Genomic DNA, 24,394 nt, shown 5'->3' on the forward strand with positions numbered 1-24,394 from the left:
TCAGCCTGGAGGAGAATGAAAGATTGGAAGCAAGGGTGGGTGGAGAGGAAAAAACTGAGAGGGGAGACCAAATACATTCAGCCTGCTCCTCCTCCACTCAACCCTGGAGGACCAATGCCTTCCCATCTGGCACAGGAGGAAGCAGCCAGTAAGCATCCGCCACAGGGCAAGTCTGTCAGTCTTCATCACAATAGTGCTTGCTAGGAGACAGCTTTGTCTTCATTTCCCAAGTGGAATCTGAGGTTTAGCAATAAGTCAGGAGTGCTGGCTCATATCTCTGGCGCCAATACTTGAGGAGCCAGGGCAGAAGGACTGCAGAGAGTCTGAAGCCAGCTAGAGCTGCCTAGAGAATGCCAGAGCCACTTGGGCTACTATGGAGTAAGACTGCCTTAAAAAGTCAGAAGGAAAAACTGGAAAGAGGGGGGGGGATGGGATGCAGGGAGGGAAGACGGGAGAAAGGGAGAGAGGGAGAGGAGGCAGATAGTTGGTGGAATATGTGAGAGCTCCAAACTCAGCAATCTCAGAAGGGCTTCCATAAACAGACCAATTTTTTTTCTCCCACACTCTTGTTGACCTTTGCAACAAGTTGGCAATTTTCCTAAAATACCTAATTAGCCACTGGCTTCCTAGACTTCCCCGGCCATGAAATGATTCGCTATGGCAAGCTGCAGGAGCCATAAGAAAAAGCCAAGTAAGTACCTGTTGGTTCTTTCCAGGTTCTTTTCACTCAGAATGCTTTCACCAAGGCCGGGCGTGGTGGCGCACGCCTTTAATCCCAGCACTAGGGAGGCAGAGGCAGGCGGACTTCTGAGTTCAAGGCCAGCCTGGTCTACAAAGTGAGTTCCAGGACAGCCAGGGCTATACAGAGAAACCCTGTCTCAAAAAAATAAAAAATAAATAAAAGAATGGTTTCACCAAACCATCATCTTACTGCATCCTGCCTCTGCCTGTGCACCAGACGGGATCACCATGCCAACCTACCCCTGCCTGAGGTTGACTGGAGTTTGTGTGTGCTCCACCCCAGACCCTAAGGGTATCCACTCTGAGCATCCAGGACTCCACTTTACAGCCTGATGGCAGCCCCTCATTGCCTCATTGTCACATCTACACATAATGACACTCATAGGTAGATAATTGGGTGACCAGGGCCACATAGGCATTTATCACGCAGGGACTGGGATCAAAGGAGGTTGGTTTGGGGAGTGACATCCATGACAGGTGGGTACTGGGTTCTGGTAGATGAGGGAAGACTAAGAGTCTGTTCAGAACAAAAGAGACAACTGCCTTATCTGCCCAGAGGACAGTACTTAAGGGAGGTGGAGAGAGATGCCACTGTGGAGACCTTGGAGGGTGGCAAACCCAACTGGGTCCCCTTCTACATGAGCAATCTTTACAAATGTGAAATATGGGCCCTGGGGTTGCAGCTCAGTGGTAAAGACTTACCTAGCATCTCTGAGATGCTGGGTTCAATCCACAGTGCTTCATAACCCCTGTGGTACTCCATTCTGGTAATCCCAGCTCTTGGAAGATGGAAGTAGGAGGCAGAAGTCCAAGGCCATCTTTGGCTACATCAAGAGTTGGATACCCTTATAAGCTACACAAGATATGGAAGGAAGCAAGGATGGACAGACATTGTTTCCTCATTCAAATTACTTTGGTCCAAGGAACAACTGTAGCATGGCCAAATGAAACAGACCTTAGATCCAGACTTCCCAGGTTCCCAGCCCTGGCTCTGAAACACACTAGTTATCTGACCTCAGGCAACTAAGGAACATCTCTGTCTTAATTACACTCCTTGCTAATGGATATAGTAACTCACCAACTCTAGAGGGCGACTGGAAAATGAAGGGGAAAGAGGCTCTACAGTGCCTAGAACCCGGGAAGACTCTACTAGTTAGCTCCCAAGGTTGCACGGCCTCTGATACCTTTGAGATTTGATTCAGAGGCTGTGACATAGCACACAGTATTTAGTTCCTGCTCACTCTGGACCACCAACCCCCAACACTTGACCCAGGATGGAATACTTACATGTCACCCACGCTGCCCGTGACCTCTCACCTCCAGGCTTTTGTTCTCAGCATTGGCCCCTTCTCTTAGAGCATGCTTTTCCACACTCTGGAATTCCATGGCACCCCTTAGATCCCCTTATGAACTGTTTTCCTGATGTCCTAAGACCAGCCCCGCTTTCATCAGAATTCCTGTGGCCCCAGGAAGATGGGCCGCAAAGAAAAGTAAGTGTGCCCCTCAACTCCTATGAACTCTTTGTAGCCACGGATGTCAGACAGACAAATGTATAAGGTGTGAAGTCCATCCCAAGGAGGAGCCTCAAAGGGAGACAGCTCGAGGCAACAGCTTGTATCCAGCTTCCACGGCATCACCAATGAAGAACAATCAGCTCACTGGAAATAGTCATGAGAGCAGACTGCAGCTTTGGGCTCCCAAAGGCAGAACTTGGAAGGTAAATCTGTGGAGGAAACCAACGGAATGTGGTGCTCGCAGGTCCCTTCAGCTGTCACTAGGGTGGCTGGACTGAGAAAAGCTTATAGAATTGTCCCGCCAGTGAGGAGTTAGACACTGACTTTAGGCAGCAAGCAGCGGAACCCCGACAACTTCTCCTGCATCGGCTGCTTCCTTCCCATCTCCAGCGCAAAGATAGCGTTTATGACAAACAGATGTGTCTTGAAGTGATGGATCGTGTTTCTCTCACAATCATGTGCCGGTTTCCTTGCTCCGTCTTACCCCTTGAGAGTTCTCTGGACCTGCTGGCCTCTGCCTCTTCACAGAGCATGCTCAGGAAACTGGTTTGAGGATGGACCTCTGCTGGCAGGGTGCTTGCCCAGCATGCACAAAGCCTGGGGTTCAAGCCCCAGCACCACATGCAGCAAACTCAGCAGCTCACGCTTGTAACCCTAGCTCTGGAGGAGCAGGCAGGGTCATCAGAAGTTCAAGGTCATTCTAGGCTATAAGGAAAATTTAAGGCCCGGATGGATACCGATAAATGAGACCTTGGCCCCCTCAAAAAATGGAATAAAGGGAGGGAGGGGAAGGGAGGGAAAGAGGGAGAGAGGGAGGGAGAAGAGGGGAAGGAAGGAAGGAAGGAGAGAGAGGAGAAGGAAGGAGGGAGAAGGAGGGGGGAAGGAGAGAAAAGGAGAGAGGAGGGAGGGAAGAAAGGAGGGAAGGAGAGAGAAGGGGAGGGAAGAGAGAAAGAAAATTAGTTTTCTGTTTTTAGTCAAAGCTAAGCCCTGGGCAGCACAGGCGCTCATCACAGCCCATGGAAGAACAGCTCCTACCTTACATGCCTAAAACCCCCTTGCTGAAACCTCTTCCGTCTCTCTGTATCCCACTTTACAACAAACCATGAAAAGCCAAGAGGCAGCTCCTCATAAAACTGTCCATGATGCTGTGTGTGGTAATTAAGCCCCACAGTCCTCACCGCACACGGCGCTCGGTGGCACTGGCTTGGGGACTCACTTTTCTTTACAACTTTTGGGGCTCATTTTCTCCCCGCTTTCCGCCACTAAAGTACAAAACAAATCCCCTACAACACTTCCACTGTATTTCCATCTATTGCCAAGCTGCTGTCTATCACTGACCACAGCCATCGTCTCCAGTCGTCAGCTCTTCACTTTTGCCACCTTACAGAGGTGACTGAGACACGTGTGTGTTGGCTCAAGGAAGCTCAGATTCTAAGCACCACCCATACAGTGCAAAGGCATGACTCTCTCTCCTGCGAGGGGGCAGGACAGCGTTTATTTCAGAGTCAAATAAGAGGGACTGCAGCCTGGGAACACAGACTTGTCCCAAATTTTGTTTTCTAACGTGGTAGCAGTTTAATGATGTTTTCATAGTAACAGAACAAAGAAAGCCACAAATCAAAGCCTTTTCTTTTTGGTTCGCTGGACAGGCCGAGAAAGGAAGCAGGCAATCAGCTGATGGGTGACAGCCTTTTTGGTTAGTGGGAACCAGGTGTCTGCGCATTCCAGGAGACTGACCTAATGAACACGGGCTGTAGCTCCTCTAATGAACACAGGCTGTTAGCTCATATCCTCCTCCTCCTCCTCCTCACACACAAGGGCAACAAACGGCTAACACGAGGGCTCACAGTGGCCCCAGGTAAATCCCAACTTCAACACAGTGATGAACGTTCTAATATGTTAATCTTATTACACTGTCTTCCAGACGGTCAGTGCAAGGCTCTGGTTTTTTTACAGAAAGGTTCATTCTAAGAACTTAACAAAGTTCAAACTGCCCAGGTCTGAAGGAAGACCCCCGAGGAAAAGACACTCGAAACAGAGAGGAGGGAAGTGGAACCCTCTAAGTTAGGCCTCCAGGCTGAGCCACTGGGGATGCGCACAGAGGCAAGACCGACAATGTGATTTGTGTCATTTGATGGAAAGTGAAAATAATTCAAGTCATCTTGTTCAAAATGATGAAGAAATTACAGGCAGGGTTTCTGTGAGAATAAGAGATTGGCTTAGGGACAAGCAAGCTGCTGATCAGAGCATCTGGAGCCTGGGGGTGGAGTCAGTCCTTGCCTAGAATGCACGGTGCCCCAGCATGCATGACACTTAGCATACAGGATGTCCTAGCATGCACCATGCCTCAGCATGCACAACACCCCAGTATGCACGCTGCCCCAAGTTTGAGACCCAACACCAAGATGGAAACACAATCAGGCATCCAGTGCAGCAGAAATATGTGAGCTTTGGCCATGAATTTTTAAAAGTCACGCCATGAAACTGAGTAACTATACATTAATATACAATTACAAAACCACTCTTCACTTTGCCAAGGGATCAACTACACAATCTTCTAGGTTAACAAATTCTCTCACTTGATTCTGAGTGACTTTATAAAAGACTAGTGCTCTGCTTTTCACTAAAGTGAAAGAGAAAGAAAGAAAGATGGAGATGATAGATGATGACAGATAGATACATAGATAGATAGACAGACAGACAGATAGAGATTGACTTCAAACAAATGGTCCAAAACTGTTTTAATTAAGGTCTATAAGGAAAGGCTCCCTTTCTGTCTCTGTCTCTGTCTCTGTCTCTGTCTCTGTCTCTGTCTCTCTCTCTCTCTCTCTCTCTCTCTCNCACACACACACACACACACACACACACACACACACACACACGCGCGCGCACACACCAGCCACTGTAGCTGGCTATGGGAGAGTTCTCAGCCTTAAGTCAGAAGAGTGGGGAGTGGGTGCTGAACCAGGGCTTTGCAGTCAGAATTAAGTGGCTTTCTGGCTCTAGATGCCTCAACCCTTCGACTTCCAAAAGTTACCCTCTCTAAGTTGCCATTTTCCTCATTACAAATCCAAACTCATGCGGATGTAGTATTATAAACAGACCCACAAGTTCTTCTTATAACTTTTACTGAAGGATGTGTGCGCGCGCACGTGTGTGTGTGTGTGTGTGTGTGTGTGTGTGTGTATGTGTGTGTGTAGTCAGCCTGCACCACACCGGCAAGGGGTGCCAGGACCATGCTCTCATGCTCTCATTGACACCTTTCTGGTGGAAATCTGCCTGGAAATCACTAGTGCTGCCACAGTTGACTTCTGAGTACAAAGGAGAAATGCGATCACAAATGCCCCAAAGCTGTAAAACAATAGTAAGATGCTGACCGTCTGTCCCCGAGCAGAACTGCTCACATACATCCAGCCTTCTGCTTAAGGTGGCTCAAAGGTGTTCTATTACCCATGAGGTCAACTTCAAACTCTTTGAACCAACCCACCCACCCTCCCACCAGTCCTGGAATCTAGACTAAACAGCCACTGAGACTTATTATAATTTTATACAAATGACATGTTTTAGTGAATAACTTGAAAGAACCCAGAGTAGCTGGCTCAGAGGGAGTATGAGACTGGATGCCTTTAAGAGCTTCGACAGAAAGACTGGGGCCGTGCAGAGCAGTAGAGTTATGATAAAAATGTAAAAAAAAAAAAAAAAAGACTGCAGTCCACCCCAAGGAAGAGAGCCACTGACCCAGGAGTGGAAATTAGAGACTTTTATCTACATCTTAAAAGTCTCTTCAAGCTCCGTGCTGAGTAGAGACACAGGATGTGAGAACAGCTTGCGAACCCAGCACAGCCATCTCGACAACTCTACCTGAGAATGTTCATGCCTGTCCTCAGTGCCTGTCCTCGGTGCCTGTCCTCGGTGCCAGGCCAAGCTCAGCCAAGCACTGTAAACTAAACAAACCACCTTTCTAAGAAGCATGCACTGGAAGCCTTCACATCAAATCAGAGCCCAAACTATTCCTCCGTGTTTTTAACACTCAGCTTACTCCGACCCAAATTATCTCAAGTTTCTTCAGTGTCTATCAACATTTAGTTCATCTCAGTTGCTCCATATCATTCTCCTCTCTACAGATGCTGTAACAGGCCTCCAGACTTCAGCACAACTGATGCCATGATAGAAAGACCATTCAGGCCCTGGAACCCAGCATGTGGGCAGCAACATCTGCCAAAATGATATAATCTATCAAAGTCTATAGTTCTGGGAAACCCCTAAGTGTTCTCTAATCATGCTTTTGAGTTTCTGTAATGCCCATTCACTCTGGCTACGTCTTCCTGCTGACTGAAGTGTGTCAACCCAAGATGTGTTCTTTCTGCTTAAAAGCTCACCCCAAGAAAGGCTTACAACCACTGAACACCCAGTGTAGCCTCCAGCCAGCTAATAAAGACATTCCACTGGCTTGAATCTGTGTCCAAGTCATCTTGGCTGGTGGATAGTTCACAGAAACATGAAATGCAAATGGTTAAGGCAAATCCGTTTGGGTCAGAGAGACCTGAGGCTGAGTCTGTCTCTCTACTCACTAGAGAGAATGTCTGAGCTTCCTGGACACTGGCGGCTGACTGTAGAATGGAGATGTGTTTTCCTCAGGGAGAGGCTGTGATATCTCACCACCATTATAGCTCACCTCCTGCAATTAAGAGACACACCTCACCTCCGGGCAGTTTGTGAGGTTATTCCCCAGAAGGATTGGCTAAAGGAGGAAGACCGTCCCTAGAGTGGTCAGAGTCTTCCTGAACCAGCCCAGTTGTAGGTCCTAAAAGCAGAGCTTGCCCATCTGCCTGCCTGCCCCCCTCCTGCCTTCTTGTTGATGTGTCTGCCTTGTTGGCACCATCTTTCCTTGACATCAGCAGCCCTGTTTCTTCAGCCATGCAATGCTGACAGAAGACCAGAGGTTCTCCAAGAATCCTCCTGGACTTCAGCATTGCAGAGGCTTCTGGCCCTGGTGGGCTGAACAGTTCCTAGTCTCAGCCTCCTCAGCCAATGTCATGGAAGTCAAGCTCAAAACAATCCCCTTTGCAATATATATTCAGTCTACATCTATTGATTTTGCTTCTCTAGAGAACCCTAATACACCTGCCATAGAGTAGGTGGATAATAAATACTAGCTACTTCGAGGGCAATAATGTTGCCCTTCCAGGCAGGGCTCAAGGACAGTTGCCCAGTATCCTCCCTAAAAGCAGCACTGTCAACTCAACGGGAGAGTTAGAGCCACCAAACGGCTGAGAGTCTCGAGTCCCGAGAGGCTGATCCAGCTAACCTGGGATCAAGTGAATGTTACGATTCCCCCGCAGTGAGTGGGGACTCCTCAGTGCGAGGCAGAGCTGGAGCCATGCTTGCCCATGTGCTCAGGCCCAGCCCATTGGCTGTAACACACCATCCCATGCTCTGCACACGCAAGCACACTTCTGTCTCTGACATAGGTTAAGTTTGTTGTTGTGAAATTTAATTGCAGTGTTCTTTTAGACCTGCTTGTGTCCCTGCTGTGGTGAAATCACGGTTGGGATAAGTCACTCCCAAATGTGAAGACACTGCCTCGTCCCACAGATGGAGTGCTAGAGGAGATAGTGAGGTAACAGAGGCTTCTCTCTGGTTCAACATTGCTTTGATTTAATAATCTATTTCAATGTTAGTGGCTCCCCGTGGCTAGAGGGAAAGTCTACAGCCCATAGAATATGAAAATGGGATTTGGCACCAAGTATTTCATCTCCTCCAGCAATCCAAGCCAGCTCAGATAACCACATCCACCATGACCCCAAAAAGTCCTGTTCCTTCAACCCACCTTATCTTCACGCACACCATTCTCCCTGCCTGAAATCCATCAACCCACCTTATCTTCACGCACACCATTCTCCCTGCCTGAAATCCATCCTTCCCATCGTCCCAGTGTCTGAAGGCACATTTCCCCGGGTGTTAGATACTATGGTGAACTAAGCCACTATGAATTCTGACCTTTCTGCCTTGAGGCTAAAAAGTACAGAAATAAATATGCATGTGTCCATAAGCTGAGAAAATTCTGAGGGCATTCCTAGACGGGAGTGTCTGGAAGACATGTATTTCATCAGCATGATCAAATGATGGAAGTCCTCATGCTGGTCTTAAAAGATGGGAAGAAAGGCCTTCCAGAAGAACCTGAAGCAAGACAGGGCAGGCAGGGAACAGCATCTGAGGAGACTCTACACAGCAAGGAACTGACAAGCAAAGGAGGCAGGCAGGGGTGAGGCTACACAGTAAGGAGGGCGGCGTGAACCTGTGTAACCAGGGAATAAAGGACATGCTCACAAACCCTGCGCAGTGAGGGGAAGCATGCTGACTCTGTGCAGAGCGGAATGGAAAGCCACCGAAGGGTTTTAACAGAGACTGCCATGACCCGATCTTGAAATGTCTCTCTAGCTGTTCTGTGGCACTCCCAGAGGATAACAGGGAAACCCCACCTGAACACCTCAACCAGTCAGAATGACTGGGCTGACGCTCAAACGCCGTCTTCCCGAGGATATTAAGTACTGCGGGTGCAGCCTAACCTGAGTCCTCACAAGTCTGATCTAAATGGGAACATTCTTTAAAAATCTTTCAAGGATGTAAAATCAGCTAGTCTGAAGTTAAAAATCAAGCTACGCCTGCCCCTAGAAGAGTGGCAGGCTTGGCTGCTGTGTCACATGGACGTCAGTAGAGGCTATGAGTTCTGACCTACGGACATTTAGAAGGATTAGAAGCCTAACTCTCCTGGAGAAAGGGACCTTAAGATAAACACTAGTCTGGCACCGGGGGGGGGGGGGGAGCCGACCATGCCCGAGGTGACTCCTGCCCTTCACCATAATGCACAAGCAGGGCATAGCATTCCTGAGATGGCCCCAGACCCCAAGGGACCCTGCTCCACTATGAGAAGTGAGTGAGTGGTGGAGATATGGAAGGGAAGGGGAATCAGAAGGCTGTGGGCACAGTGAAGAGAGGCAGAACGGGAGACTCGAGGGTAGTGAGAAACAGCCTGATGTGAGTGAGTAGCAGGTGATGCCACCTGGGACCATGGTGGGGTCCTGGCCTGTGTGTCACCAGAGGCTACATCTGGGTCCAGCAGTGTGGGAGAGCTGGCTCTCCCACTCATCTCTTCTGCCATGCTGTGGAACAGGGAGATACCCTCCCCTGCCCCCTGTCTCTCACTACCTGTGGCAGGAAGGAGACCTGGTCCTTGGGGTCATGACAGCAGGAGAGCCAGCCCTGCCTCTCACCTGCTACAGGACTCGGGAGATTGGGCCCTAAATCTCACCTGGGTCCCAGGGGTGGGCGAGCCAATCCTGAAGGCCTGTGCATGGGAGAGCTGGCCCACAATTTGTCTGCTGTGTGGTAACATGGCAAGGGAGAGATATTCCCAACCCAGGGTATAAAGGTGAGAGAGCTGGCCCTGCCTCCTATCTTCTGGGCAATGGCATACAGGAGAGATACCCTCCTCCCCTCCTTCATCTCCCACCATGTATGTCAGGCAGGAGAGCTGGCCCCAGGGTCATGAGAGTGGTAGAGCTGGCCCTGGCCTCGCCTACTGCAACACTCAGGAGAGTGGGCCCTGTACTTCACCTGGGCAGCAAGGTAAAACTGGCCTTGCTTGGTTGGAGGGATTGCAGGTGAGCAGGCCCAAGAGCAAAGAGTGGGAGAGCTGGCTGGGTGAACAGCTCAGACACCTCTCAGGCCCAGATCCAGAGCTCTGAATTGGCCCCACCCCAACATCTGTCCCATCTATAAACTGCTGGAGTTCATGGAGATAAGGGTCTTATTAGAGCAAGGTGTCCATGACACAGGGTAACAACTGAGTATCTGAGAAGAATCCCAGTGAGGTCCCAGGATTGATAGGATAGCAGAAGCCAGAGGCCTTAGAGCAGACTAATAAGTCAATGCTGAGAACGTTTCCAAGCAAAGGAAGGTCCTAAGGACATACTGGGAATCACACTGTGACACGCTGCAGCCTCCATCTGAATTTTTTTTCTCTGTTGTTGGGAGAGGTTGCAAGGGCGGAGGATGAGTATGAGGGGAAGGGGAGATGAGTGGGATTGGAGTAGATGATGTGACCTTCATAGGAACCCAATAAAGGGGTTTTGGTGGGTTTTTTTTTTTTTTTGGTTTGGTTTTGGGTTTTTGGAGACAGGGTTTCTCTGTGTAGCCCTGCCTGTCCTGGAACTCAACTTTGTAGGCCAGGTTGGCCTCAAACTCAGAAATCCGCCTGCCTCTGCCTCCCAAGTGCTGGAATTAAAGGCATGTACCACCACGCCCAGCCCAATAAAGGGTTTTAAAAAGGAGGAGGAGGAGAAGAAGGGGAAGGAGAGGAGAAGAGGAGGAGGAGGAGGAGGAGGAAGAGGGGGGGGGGAGGAAAGCAAGCTGAGTGAGCCAGGAGAACCAAGTGAGAAAGCAGTCAGATTTCTGCCCTGTTTGAGTTCTTGTCTTGACTTCCTTTGCTAATGAACAGTGATAAGGAAGCATAACCCAAATAAATCCTTTCCTTCCAAAAAAACAAAAGTTAACAATGCCTGGCGCACCCACAGCTTCTCTGAAGCAGCTGGAGCTGATGCTAACTCTAGAAAGGTAAATCCTTCAGAGTGAGACAGACAGACAGAGAGGGAAACAGAGACGCAGACACACAGAGAGACAGACAGAGAGGGAAACAGAGACACAGACACACATACACACAGAGAGACAGACAGACAGAGAATGTGTGCATATGTGTACCTGTGTTACATTCTGACCCTAGAGCCAGACACCTGTATTATAGTCTCACCACTGTGACCTTATCCACTCTGTCTCGTGTTTCCTTCTCTGTATAACAGAAGTCCAATACCAGTAAAAATGTAACAGTGTAACAATACTGTTATTGTTACTGAATAACAATTCCAAGAACTGAAAATAATGCCTGGCCTTCCTGCACACAGTAATGCCTTTTAAAACACTGTGTCATTCCAGGTTCTCACCCACCTGGCCATGTGCTAGGGCAAAGACGGCAAGCATTCTCTAAGACTTGGTCTCTCGGCACATATAAAACAGTTACGAGAAATAGTTTTTTCCTAATAGTTGACCATTAGAATCTATGATATGCATGGCTTCCGTGTGACAACCACCCTGTACTGCGTGGTCAGAAAGTGATTGCTGATGGTACTTTATTGTGAATGTTATCATTTTGTTGTAGGAAGTTACAAATAGGCTTGTCTCTGTAACCTTAAAACTATCTTCTTACTTTTCTTTTCCTTCCTTCCTTCCTTCCTTCCTTCCTTTCTTCCTTCCTTCCAACAAAGTCTTGTTATGTTGCACAGATTATCCTAGAACTCACTGGGCAACCCAGGCTGCCTCAAACTTATGGCAATTCTCCTGCCTCTGCATCCTAAGAGCTGAGATCACAGGTGTGCTCTCATCCCCACTTTGCAAAATGATCTTCTAATTTGGATTCAGACCCTAGCTCCTACTTTACTGGTAAAACTACCTTAGCAGAGCTGACCTCTCCTAGCCTCAATGTCTCCATCCACATGGGATTCACCACTGTGCCTACCTTAAGTTTCTACAGAAACACAAATATTGAAGCCCAACACCATGGCAGCACTCAGTGGGTGTGCCAAGGGAAACTACCTCCCCCAGACAGCATGCTCCCTCATGCTCTCTCATCTCCTACTTCTCCACTCTTCTCTCCTCTCATCCATGTGGAAAAAAATCATGCGTGTATCCTTTTAATATCACGTATGTGTGTATTAGAGCACACGTGGAATAAAATATTGTGAATCTCAACTGTCAGCTCTTAATAGAGAAACCTAAAGGGGCGACCTTTGCATGCTATTTCCTTCTTAAATTAACCTTTTTCAGGCTAGCATACAAAGTAAAGGCTGTTTCTTTTAATAACAGCTTTGATGCCCTTGGTCAAAAATGGAAGAGAAAAAGAGCAAAAACCGCAAGTCCACCAAAATGCCAGGCATCACACGTAGAAATCTTAGATCAGATCAGGCCAACAGCCAGGCTGCTGCAGAGGTTAACCAGCCTGGCTGAATTGAACAGCCATCAAACCAGCCAAAGAACCACAGGGAAGCCACAGGAACGGAGAGAGGTGGTGCTGAGCACGGGTGAGAGAGCTAGAAGGGAACGGGGAGAGGTGGTCCTCAGCACTGGTGAGAGAGCTAGAAGGGAAAGAGGTCTGGTGGTGATGCCTCAGGTCCACCCACCTCAGGGGAGAACAGGGTTGAGAAGGGCAGCAAGCAAAGCCAAGTCAGACTCCTACGGTGAACAGCTGTGAGAAGAAGTGGCATCTGGCAGTGTCACGCACACAAGACCAACCATTCTGGGCACACACAGGAGTAGCCTGCATTTCCTAGCCTTTGGAAGATTGTCTTATCTACCTCGTAATAGAGTCCCAAGACCATCCCTACGCCAGCACTGCAACAGTGTTCCTTTCAACCTTGAGCTAGAGATACCTGCAACATCTGGATTGAGAAGGGGCACAGGAGCCAGAGGGGCAAGGGCTCATCAGCAAAATGAGCCATGAAACAGAATGCCCGGGAGGCAGGAGAGAGTGGACGGAAAAGCCCGGTTAGCTGTGTCTTGCTCTACACGAAAGGAAGTCTGAGAGGCCAGCCCAGCGGCTCCCAAGGCTTTCTGTTACTTATTAAAATCTCAAATGAGGCTGTGAATGACCGACCTGGAAAGTTCAAAGCTATCATCTTCCGCCAGTCTTCACCTTTTCCTATTCTCAATCCCTTAGGTTTTGATCTTTTTAAATATGAGACCGACTAGGTCCTAATTCCAACAGCAAACTCCAGCAGGACAGCATTAACTTTTATCCCCAGAGCTAGCATCCCTCACTACAGAGTCATGGTGGCACAGGACAAGGAGGTTGGCATACACCTCACTGAATCAAACCCCATGGGTTAGAGTCACCATAGACTGGTTTCCCTGAAAAGGATGAGAAAGGGCACTAGAGACGGGTGGTGGATTTCCAGCCCCTCGTACAGGACACAAGAGCATACACGAGCTTTTCAACAGTCATGTGGCCTGTGCACCCCAGCAGTAGAGATGTAGAGATCTCAGCAGGAGGGAAACCACACAAGGCCATGCACTTGGCTCTGGCCAAGGCATTCAGAACAAGTTGTACTTAAATTACTAAAGAGATGTAAATTACAATTTCCTTCTGAGGATTTGTGGATTCGAATCTCCGCTCTGCAGCCATTCTACATTAGCAGCTCCTTCTCAAGCTGGATGTGGTAAGACTTCCCAAAGCACAGCCCAGAGAGGGCACCACTGAACTCCACAGGACTCACCATAGATGGACAACAGCAGAACTCCAGTTGCTCAGGCTCTACCACACGGACAGAAAGAATGAGAAATTCTGGGGTGATCCTGGCCACTTTTAGTGTCCTAAGCCCTTTGTGGAGTCCTGCTAGCTCCACTGGAAAGCACTGTGGTCTACTGACCTCAGGTCCTGTGCTTCGGCTGTGACTTCCAGCCCCAGTAGATGAGACTGAGAAGTTACTCCCTTGCTAAGCTTCAGTCCCCCTCCCTTTGCAGTGCTTGGCTCTCTTGCAGTGAATGTGGACAGCATTTACCTTGCAAGGGCTGATCGAATGAGGGAGAACCACAAAGCCCATGGCTTGATTCACGGTGCTAACCGAAGTGGAGGCAACTCAGAACAGAGCCGGCACAGTCTAACTGTAATCAGATCCACAGCATCCTTGGTGTTGTGGATGATACCATCCCATCTCTGCTCACCTCTGCCACTGACTGGCAGTGAATGGGACAGACAGACACGAAGCAGATGGGACAGAGAGAATGTAGCAATGTTCTAATACAGCTAGTTTAGGACACCAAATGGGAATATCACATAATTTTTGGTGTCATGAAACCCTATTGGCCTTCGATTTTTTTTTAAGCTATTAATGCAGAAGTCATTCTTTGGGGACCTCAAGTCCTACGTGCCCTGGCCTAGCAGGCTCCCTTTAGTTCATTCACATTAAGCTTTGTGAACCAGAGTCTCCCATCTGCGCCATGAAAGCAAATGCCACCCACTCTGACAGTTTTCTGTAAGATAAACATCTGGAAGGACCTGAAAGATTGCCTGGCACTGACACTAGATAAGATTCAGCAATTGGCACATACTGTCCCTGCTACGTGGTCACTCTTGAAAAACTGTGAGCATTCTCTGACCTGAGAGAAGAAGCCAACGCGGGGCAAGGTGACGCCGCGAAGGTGGACATGAAGCAGCCACAAGCACATGAACATGCTCTGCACACCACAGTACACGGATCTCTGAGATAGACCTGAATGTACGTGCACACAAACACACAAAGGAACTCCGAAAAAAGGCAGGGTTTATCCTGTATATCCAAATTGTTCCTTTATGTGCAACAGCCTCCTAGAGCAGTGAAACAAATCAAAGTGCGTAAATCCTGCCTCTGGCCTTAAAGCCCTCAGGAACTCACACCACCATACTGAGACCAAACAGCGAGCTTGCACATCCCACAAAGCAGCAGACCCTGGGGAGAATTCACAGCTGCACAACATCTGGGAAGGATTTGGATCAGTTCCTGCAGAAACTCAGATGAGATTTCAAGGGCCGCTCAAAGGTTCCAAGTGTCCCCGGGTCAGGCACTCATAACCTGCTTACATCCCGCCTTCCTTTCCTTTCTAAGAATCTGACCAGCATACGTACCTCGGCCTTGGTTCCGATCTGAGGGTGTGAGTCTGAGCCCTGCAGCCTCTCTGCCGACGAGGAGGACTGTGCTGACCACAGGAGTGGTCAGTAAACAGGTGTGGCTGTTGGGCACTGAACCCTGGCGAGTACAACTAAGAAACTGCACTGTTCGCTCCATGTCATTTAATCAATTCATAATCAAAAACAAGGGGCTCCATCCAGCTATTGGAAAGCAAATGAAATCTACTTCTTTAAACCATTAAATACAGGTCAAAAATATCTAAGAAAAATTTAGCCACTGAATTGAGGCATACTGTAATTGAAAAATAGACTCTGAATTTTGAATATGCAAAAGTGTCATAACATTTCATTAATAATTACATACTGGTCATATACTAAAATGAAGTTTGTTTTGGTAGTTTTGGTTAAATAAAATATACTACATAAGTTCTACATGTGTCTTTTTTTTTTTAATTTTTAGCATAGATCTTAGGAAATGCGTAGGTGGTACTAGGCATGGCTTGTAATCTCAGCCCTGAGAGACTGAGGAGGAACAATCATTACCGTATGGCTACACAGTGAGAGAGTGTAAGCCCTCACCCATATTCCTGAGAATAACCCCAATAAAACACTTTACTGGTTCACCAAGGTGTCCTGTGGTTGTCTGAGAGTAGGATGGGGGAGGGGCGGAGGAAAGGAAAGAGACAGAAGGCAAGGGGAGAGGGCAGAGGAGAGAGAGGGGAGAGAGGGAAGGGAGGGGAGAAAGGGAACACAGGGGAGGGAGGAGAGGGAGGGGAGAGAGGGAGGGGGGAAGAAGGGGAAGGAGGGGAGGGAGGGGAGAAGAAGTAAGATCCCCGTGGGCTGCACGGTTTCTCACTGGCTGCTCTAACACAGAGAAGCACACCAGCATCATGCAGTTCCTCACAGCACACTAGAGCAGGCTTGGAGGCAGGAGAGCTATGACTGAACCCCGAGTTCTTCTTGTCACCCAAACACTATTGAGGTGCCCGGATGCCTGACTCGATGCCTGAGACTCACTTCTCCTTCTTTAGAGATACTGTTGTTCTCATACTTACACCAAACTAAACTCCAGTAACTACTGTCCTGCCTCACACAAATTCAAACCCAACTTGTCCCCCAAAGATCAGCTTCGCCCAGTCATCTGGGAAATCCAGTTCTTACATCTACAGTGACTGTGTGACCAGGCTTTAATCCCACATCCCCACCCCCAGCTCACACTTCCCCCTCATATCCTCTGCAATCTTGACCTCCTCAGAGCAAGATTCAAACAGTTGTTTTAAAAACAGATCAAAGACAATCTTCACTAAGAAAGAAAACAGCCTCTGAAACTAGAAGTAAATCTTTGACACTCAACAGTTTTCAGTTTTCCAATCTGAGCAAATACTAGAATCTGAGTAGGTGTGTGGGTGTTGTAGCACAGTTTCCTCCAAGGTTGAAACTTTACATCCAGGAGGAGGCACATTAGGACAAACAGAATTAAAACAGAAAGAAAGAAACCAATTCAGATTAGCTTCAGGAAGTCCCTGAAACTGACCAGAATCACTACCTCCCCGAGAGTAAACAATAATGACTACTGAGACTCCTCAGGCATCCAATCTTCAAAGAAGAGACCAGCCACACTGGCTGACTGGAAGAGGTTTAGAGCAACTGAGGCACCTGGGAAGGGCACTCTCCAACCTGCTGAGCTGCCTGCAGGCTGTGCAGCCTGCTCCAGGTTCCCAGATTTGTGAGCTGTCACCCATGCTGGGTGGGCCACCCTCCACATCATGCAGGAAATGAAATGGTGGCTGGAGATATGGGACCTGGGTTTAAAGGAGGTCTTGAGGGACGTCACCTACACAGAGACTGATGCTCATTTAAATCCTCTTGAGATCCTGGCCCAAGGTTTCAGACTTAGCCTGCTCTCCTGTTGTATCAAGGACAGGCAGCAATGGTGACCGCCCACCCACCCTCTCCTCCTGCCCTCCTCCTGCTGACCTTTTGGAAAGCTGTTAATGAGAAGCAGAAGCAAGGGACTTGAGGCTCAGCTCCCGTCCGTCCCTCCCCTGGCTTACCGAGGCACTAACTGGCTGGAGCATGCATCAAAAGTATACAACAGGATGGGTGAACAGTAACAGGCCTAGGCTGTCCACAACCTGAATAATGGTCCTCTTGGGGATTCTGGTCATTTGTACTCTTTCCACTTAGAGAAAGGTCCCTCGGCACTTCACCTAAAGCCAGGAAATAAAAAAAATTACCCAGTGTCCCCCCCACCCTCAGGTGGATAACAACAGCTACAGATGTTCCTTGTGGGGCGACTTAGTAAAACTTTGAAAGTCAATAGTGGGCTTTGGCTATCCTCAGAGTTAAGGCCCTTCCATGAAAAAAAAAGCCCACGCCCAAGAAACACAATGCAGCTATCAGCATTTGGTAAAATGTGTCAGCTGGCTCTACTCCCTGCATCCACAGCACCATCAGAGATGCACATTGGCTTTCCAATGCTACCCCAGGCAGGCAGGAGTGAAAAAACCTGAGGGTCATACAGCTTGTGGGCTTTTATTTAAATACATATGTAAAATAAATTTAATAAGTAAATATACATATATGTGTATATATGTGTGTATGTGTGTGAAATATATATATATACACACACATACACACACACACACACACACACACACATAAATTAAAAAAAAATGTTGAGTCTCTTCCCAGAGCCTTGGAGAGGGGAGGGCTGAATTCTCTGCCACCCCTCTCTCTCCCCCACTTCCTCCCTCAATCACATCCCCCACCCTCTCATCCCCTTCCTGTCTCCCACAAGTTTCTACCCCCTCCCTCCCACCCTCAAAATTGCTAGCACATGCAGCCGCACATCAGCTTGACTTGCCCCAGGCCAAAGGCTGTTCGATTTTAGACATGGAATTACCACCTCCGTTACCTCCTCAGTCTCTCTGCCCCGCCCCCTCCCCTAGTTCCAAAATCACAAGGCAACTTTGAGGAAGGCACAAACAGAAACAACATGTACGAAGAGGTCCCCCACCAAGTGGACCTAGGGTAGAAGATAGTCTACGAAGTCAATCTCTCTATTGCCAATAAAGGTCAGAGATATTTCCAACAGCCACGCAGGCCTGGCGTCAACCTCTTTCTGCCACTTCCGGAACCTGGGACAGGTTACTTTCCTAGACTCCATTTATTACAGTTTTCTAAGGTCAAGCTCCAGCTGGACGACTCAGCTGTCCAAGAAACTGCTGACCCCTACTGTCAACACTAATCCAGAAAGTCATGCCTACCTATGCCTGCCATTCTCTCCCAGGCCAGGGCAGGCGCATCCTCAGAAAACACTCAACATCCAGAGAATGGAACTACTCATATCTGCCCCCTAAAGTGCAAACACACACACACACACACACACACACACACACACACACACCACAGGGCATGCTCACACAGGAAGCATGCATAATCCCCCAGAGTGCACACACAAATACAGGGCATGCTCACATAGAGCATGCATATCCATCCCCCAGAGTGCATACACACACACACACAGATACATACATACACACACACACACACCACATGGTATGCTCACACAAAGTGTGCATATCCATTCCCCATCCTCCAGAGCACACACAAATACATCCTCTCTCTCTCTCTCTTTCTCTCTCGCTCGCTTGCTCGTGCCCGCGCGCGCACACACACACACACACACTGTATACAGGGTATGCTCACACCAGAAAACAGTTATTCCCTAGAGTACACCAACACACACAGCAAAGACACCTCCCCAGTCAGGCAGCTCCAGGATTTGGGCTTGGCCTGGGCAGTGGTCAGAGGTGCCGTCACAAATGGATTAGACAAACCGTCTTTCTTGCATATGGAGTCGGGTTTCCTGGGGCGCCTCCTGATTGGTGCAGAAATTCTGTAGATGGAGAGGTCAAATAGGGTATTTCCTGCAGAAAACATTATGGAAACAACCCAAGCTGACAGCTGTGGTCACAAGGACGTTATAGATGCTAAGTTCCTGCTTCACAGAAAGTCGCTTTTCCAGTCTCTGTGGACTATTTTCACACCCAATTCAGAGTTAAGGAAACCAACGCTTAGGTCTCACAGCTGGGACCCCAGACCTCAACACCCTCATAATCCCCAGGCTGCCCAGAGTTGAGGTTCAGTGAGTGTGTAGAGGCCAAGAGTGGGTGAGCAGTGATCTGAGAGATGAGCCATGAAGACAGGAGCCAGACTCTGGAAGAATATTCAGATCCTGCTAAGCCTGGCTATCACCCGGGGCTCACAGAGCTCAGAGAAGACCTAAAGCCCCAGAGGGCTTGTGGGCAGTGCACCTTAGCTCTGCTCTGTAGAACAATGAGGAAAACGGGAAACTGTAAAGAGCTCCCAAGAAAAGAGGCTCCCTCAAACGCAGACCAAATACAAGGCTCTGGGATGAGAACAAGAGTTCAGGGTACAGCCCAGAGTTGCTCCCAAGTTAAAACTGAAGCAGTGGTGAAGTATTTCGCCCAGGGTAGAGGGAGAAAAGTCTACATGAGAAGATGGTAAGTTTGTAGCTTTGCATCACAATTATGCAATTTCTTATCAACTAGATACATTTATAAGGACGGATAACTGTAGAGGAGAGTAAACGTAACTGCCTCTGTTTTGTATCTTTCCTATGCTCATAAGTTTGATTAACAGGGAAAAACTTAACCTTCAAATCAGAAATAACTCCTAAATATCCATGGCCACAGATTGTCTGGTCTCTGCACCAGCAGTGGATACAGAACTCATTGCAATTCAACAAAGATGTGTTACATGTCACACGTGTACGAAATACTGTGCCCAAAAAGTTCCTGCTCACCACAGGAAGAGATCATAGAAGAAAACAGAAATTTTTATTACTCAAAACTATGAAGTTTCTAGAACACCAGAAAGATAAATGGCTACTGGAAATGTAAAATTTAACTTCACTGCTAACTAAAATTAAAGTGGCTACTTTTCTTGTCTAGCAAATTTTAAAGACTTGACTACCTGGCAGGATCCTCTCTAATCTCTCTCTCTCTAGAGGCTGGGGCAGCGGAAGGCAGGGGACTCAGTAGCAAGCCTGGAGACCTCACTCTGGGAAAGCAGTGGCTATAGAGTTGAGGGCTTGCTGTCTATCAGGGCGATGCAGAAGAGCAGCCTAATGAAGGCAGGAAATGCACCCACTAGACTGAGGATGTCGCTTCCTGCAGAAAAGCCAGCACACAGATATTCTCACTTACCCTCACAATGACCTTTTCAGAGATGCAGGGTCACCCCCATTTTGGAAACTGGGGCAGTAATAAATTAAAAATTAAAAAAGAACTCTCTGTGGTTCAATCAGTTAGTGGTAGAGACATAATTAAACCACTGTGTGTCTGTGTTTAGTGCCTTTGCAATGTAAAACAGGCATATGGATTCCACAATGTAAGTGACTCTTAGGAACCCAGTTCCGTGAGGAGAACAGGTTCCACTCAGATGGGCCCTCGGCATGCACAGTGTCTCCACAGAACATCTCAGTGTTCCCAAAAGATCACGTTCAGCTGCTGGGTCTCAGCTTTTCCTCTTAGAGATTCCGTTCCTATATAGGCAGCCGTGAGAACACGGTGGTGATCTCCTAGGTAGGAAGGATGACACAATCTCCTTGGAGAAGAAGGTCTTTGCCCACAATGGTTACGTTTCAAAAACACAAGCTCCCTCGTGCTAGATCCTATTCAGCTCTGACAGTCAGTGAGACGTGGACTTGGCTGTGCCCTGGCAGGGTCTGTTACAGTAAACCTCCATGCCTCACCACGCCTTTCAAAAACCCTGGCTAGTTTACTCTTCACAAAGTAGGGTAAGCAATATTCTTCTGCAAAGCACTCATTTGAAAAACATGCCTTCCTCGTGCCAGGAATAGAGTATTCTTATCGTTAGAGGGTCAAGACCCAGATAAAAATGTCCAAACAAAACTCACTTCTCATGGCTTTCCCTGCCATTTCCCGGCACTTGGAACATATAGCCCAAGCCCCTTTCCTGTCTTATCGAATTTTCATAATATATCACTCTTTGGTAAAATGGAATAGTAACCTTCAGACCCAATAACCCCTTATCTTAGTTTTCTTTCTATTGCTGTGATAAAACACCGTGACCAAAAGCAACTTAAAGGAGGAAAGGAGTGATTTCGTTATATAGTTTCTAGTCTGTCATTGAAGTCAGAGCAAGAATTCAAGGCAGGAACCTGGAGGTAGGAACTAAATGGGTCACTGGGGAATACTGCTTTCTGGCTTGCTCATCCATGGCCTGCTTCCCCATGGTTGCTTTCCTATATCACCTAGGATCATCTGCCCAGAGGTAGCAACATCCACAGTGGGATGAGCCCTTCCACGTGAATCACCAAATGAGAAAACAGTCTCACAGAGTTGCCTAAAGGCCAATCGAAGGGAGGCTTTTTCTCAAGGGAGGCTCAAGTGAGATACCCTGGCTTGTGTCAAGTTCACCAAAAAAACTAACCGGCACACCCCTTCTATGAGTCTTTCATACACAGAGATACAGACAAACACGCACGGAAGACATAAATTGTATGTGTGTGTGTGTGTTATATGTGTGTGTGTGTATAATTTATCTATATAATAAGTTACACACATACATAAATACACAGGAGGCATACACATATGTACATACACAGAAGACATGAATATCAGATAAAATATAAATACTACATATGCTGTTCCCCTACTAATCTGCCCCCTGAAGGTTTGACCATAGGGCCAGGCTGTTTCCAATACTTAACTAGGTTCAGGATTTTGGGAAAAAAAAAATTCGTTAAAACAATGGGAAGTCTATCGTTTTCTATTTGCTACAACACTGTTAAAACCAATTATAATAATTATACACATTTCTCACACTTAGGAAGAAGAGCGGCCAAAATCAAATGCAAAGGCCGAGCTTGGGCAGAATGTGTACCTTCTGTTCAGAACGTGTGCTCCGCACTCCACCACGCGTAGCTTTATAAAGATGGCACAGGCTACAGGATCCTCAGGGACCATCTAGGACCAAGTAGGTTCAGCCTGCACGCAGCAGGCTACCAGTAGCCCAGAACGACCATGAAAGTGATCTGGGCATGAACGTGACCCAGTACATTTACAGACCACAACATCCTGTTGCACAGTCAAAGTTACCACTAAGAGAGTAAAAGGAAAAAAAAAAAACTTTAATGCGCCCCATTGCTTATAGGTGGCAAAGATTGAATAGGTATAAGGGCTCTTGGAGTCACCCCTAAAACAGTTTTAAAGTGTGAAGACAGCTTAAGATGGGGGGCTGGGATCCAGGTTCACTCTGTCCTTAACTTTGAGTTTAAGGAACTCAAGACTCTTTCCCTTAAAAGTGGAGATGCAAACAAGCACTGTGGCCCTTCAGGGCTTATGAGGGAGCCAAAGCTATATCCTATGGAAAGACTGGGGGTTCAGAATGGTGTAACTAACTCATCATTACTAAACATCAGGAACGCAGTGGCTTTCCACACCTGTACCCCTAAGTCCTTCTTATCCCATCTCCGTAGCAACCTGACAGAGTCTGTGTGTCTATTGTGATCTTATGTTGAACAACTTAGTATTCAGAGACGTGTAACTTGTCTAAGGCCACACAGGTGACAGGAGGCAGAGCCAGAATTCTGATGAATTTGCTTGATCTTTATTCATCTTCATTCATGGTTAGGGTTTGAAGGCAAGTAAGGAGGGGCTCCTCTGTGTGAGGGATGACAGGTAAGATCTATGTGTGCCCTTGGATCTGCACTAGAGATGCCTTGAGGGACCTGGGGATATAGCCCTGTGACCAGACAGGACCTTGGCATTTGTAAAAGTTTAATCACCAGCACCACTCCAGAGCAAGCAAACTCACACAGACAGTAGATACATGACAGGGGAAAAACCAATAGAGGAAGACATGACCAACAACAGGACATGGCGGGTGCCTTGATTTCCTTTTAGCAAATGACACAAATAAATAGAGACGATGTGGTGACCTAAATCCAGTTCCTGTGAGTTCAAGTTGCATTCTGTGATATCAATGGATTATTTCCTCCTAACTTTGCCNCCCTTGGGGGGGGGGGGAAGGCGTGGAAAGTGTTCCAAAACAAACGGCAAGTTCAGGAAAGTCACAAGTGTCTACTGCCTCGCTTCATGCTTGGGAAGGATGACTGGCCCAACTTCAACAGCAGCCCAAGGCTATATGAAGTGCTACGACACACAAGACTGCTCTTGTGTGGCCCTTGGTCACACAGCACCTTCTCTGGGCTGGAAACCGAACACCTTAGTTTTCTCTCCGGGATGGGGAACCTTCATGCTGCTCACGTTTGGATCCACGAAGTCAGACTGGACAACTGAATAAGGACAGCGAGGAAAAACCAGAACGGGTTGGGGAGTGAAATTTCTCAGTGAGCTGGAAACCAGTCTTCCCGGAAAAGGTCCTCACCAAGTAGGTCCGCGCGAAGTCTTCAAGCCTGTGGCTAAGGTAGTCACTAAGAACATGGAATGTACCAAGGCTTGAAAGAACTCAGCAAAATAAGGCTGGACTCTGGGTAGATACTGTCTGTTCACATGTGAGCCTAAGGAAGTCCACCATTCTACCTCTGTCCATCTAATGAACTTTTCCAACTTAAGTCCCGGCACCTGGAGCTAGTTCCCCAGAAAACTCATCCCTACAGGGCTACCTGTAGACCTAGAAGTTTATGTGTTCCCGGGAGCAAAGGCTGCGGGCTCTCTGCACCCTCTACTCCTCTTCTCAAACGCTGTGCCCCTCACCCATGCTGGGCCACTCCTTTTCAGCCCATGGCCCCCCACAGGCCGCGGGCTGCCCTGACCCAAGTCTCGGAGCACCCTCTGCTCCGCCTGCTATACCCATCATTCGGCACGCCGCCGCGCGCTCCCTGCCCAGCTCCTTCCAGACAGGAGCCAGCCGGCAGCAGTGCAGGGAAGGAGTCTGTGCCCAACGCACATTACATAGTCTCCCACCCAGATGCCTTGGCCAAAGGAACAAAAAGGAAGCCGACGCCAGGAAGAGACGGGCGGGCTGAGGATGCGGCGGGACCGCGGCGGGCTCCACGCCTCGGCGCACCCAGCAGGCGGAGCTCGCATGCGGCCCACCGCCGAGCGGTTACCTTGAGGATGCAGGCCATGGCGCTATGGATCGACCCTGTGGCTCGCTGCACCTCGGCCCCGCAGCTGGACCACTCCAGCCCACATTCCCGCAGAGCGAGCCGGGCCACGGGAGCTGCGCGCTCAGGCCCCACCCCCGAGCCCCGCCACTGGCTGGCGCCACACGAGGCCCCGCCCCTAGTCACGTGCCCTCCGTGCAGCCCGCAACTGCTTGCCACTCCACCGCTGCTACTACTTAACCTTTTTTTCCAAACCCTTCTGCAGATAGATGGAGGTACCTACCGTAAAGCCCGGCTTGC

At 48.4% G+C, this 24,394-nt stretch overlaps 1 protein-coding gene across 1 annotated transcript in view; it reads right to left on the reverse strand.

Annotated features, from left to right (window-relative positions):
- St6galnac3 (ST6 N-acetylgalactosaminide alpha-2,6-sialyltransferase 3) overlaps nucleotides 1–24,180 on the reverse strand; it is a 513,109-nt gene extending 488,929 nt beyond the window's left edge. Inside the window, exon 1 of the mRNA XM_021157895.1 lies at nucleotides 24,098–24,180. Within this exon, the coding sequence (XP_021013554.1) occupies nucleotides 24,098–24,115 (18 nt within the window). The 5' untranslated portion in view covers nucleotides 24,116–24,180. The remainder of the gene's footprint in view (nucleotides 1–24,097) is intronic.
- Nucleotides 24,181–24,394: the final 214 nt, after the last annotated feature.

The sequence above is a fragment of the Mus caroli genome, chromosome 3 (genome assembly GCF_900094665.2).
Source record: "Mus caroli chromosome 3, CAROLI_EIJ_v1.1, whole genome shotgun sequence".
NCBI lineage: Eukaryota > Metazoa > Chordata > Mammalia > Rodentia > Muridae > Mus > Mus caroli.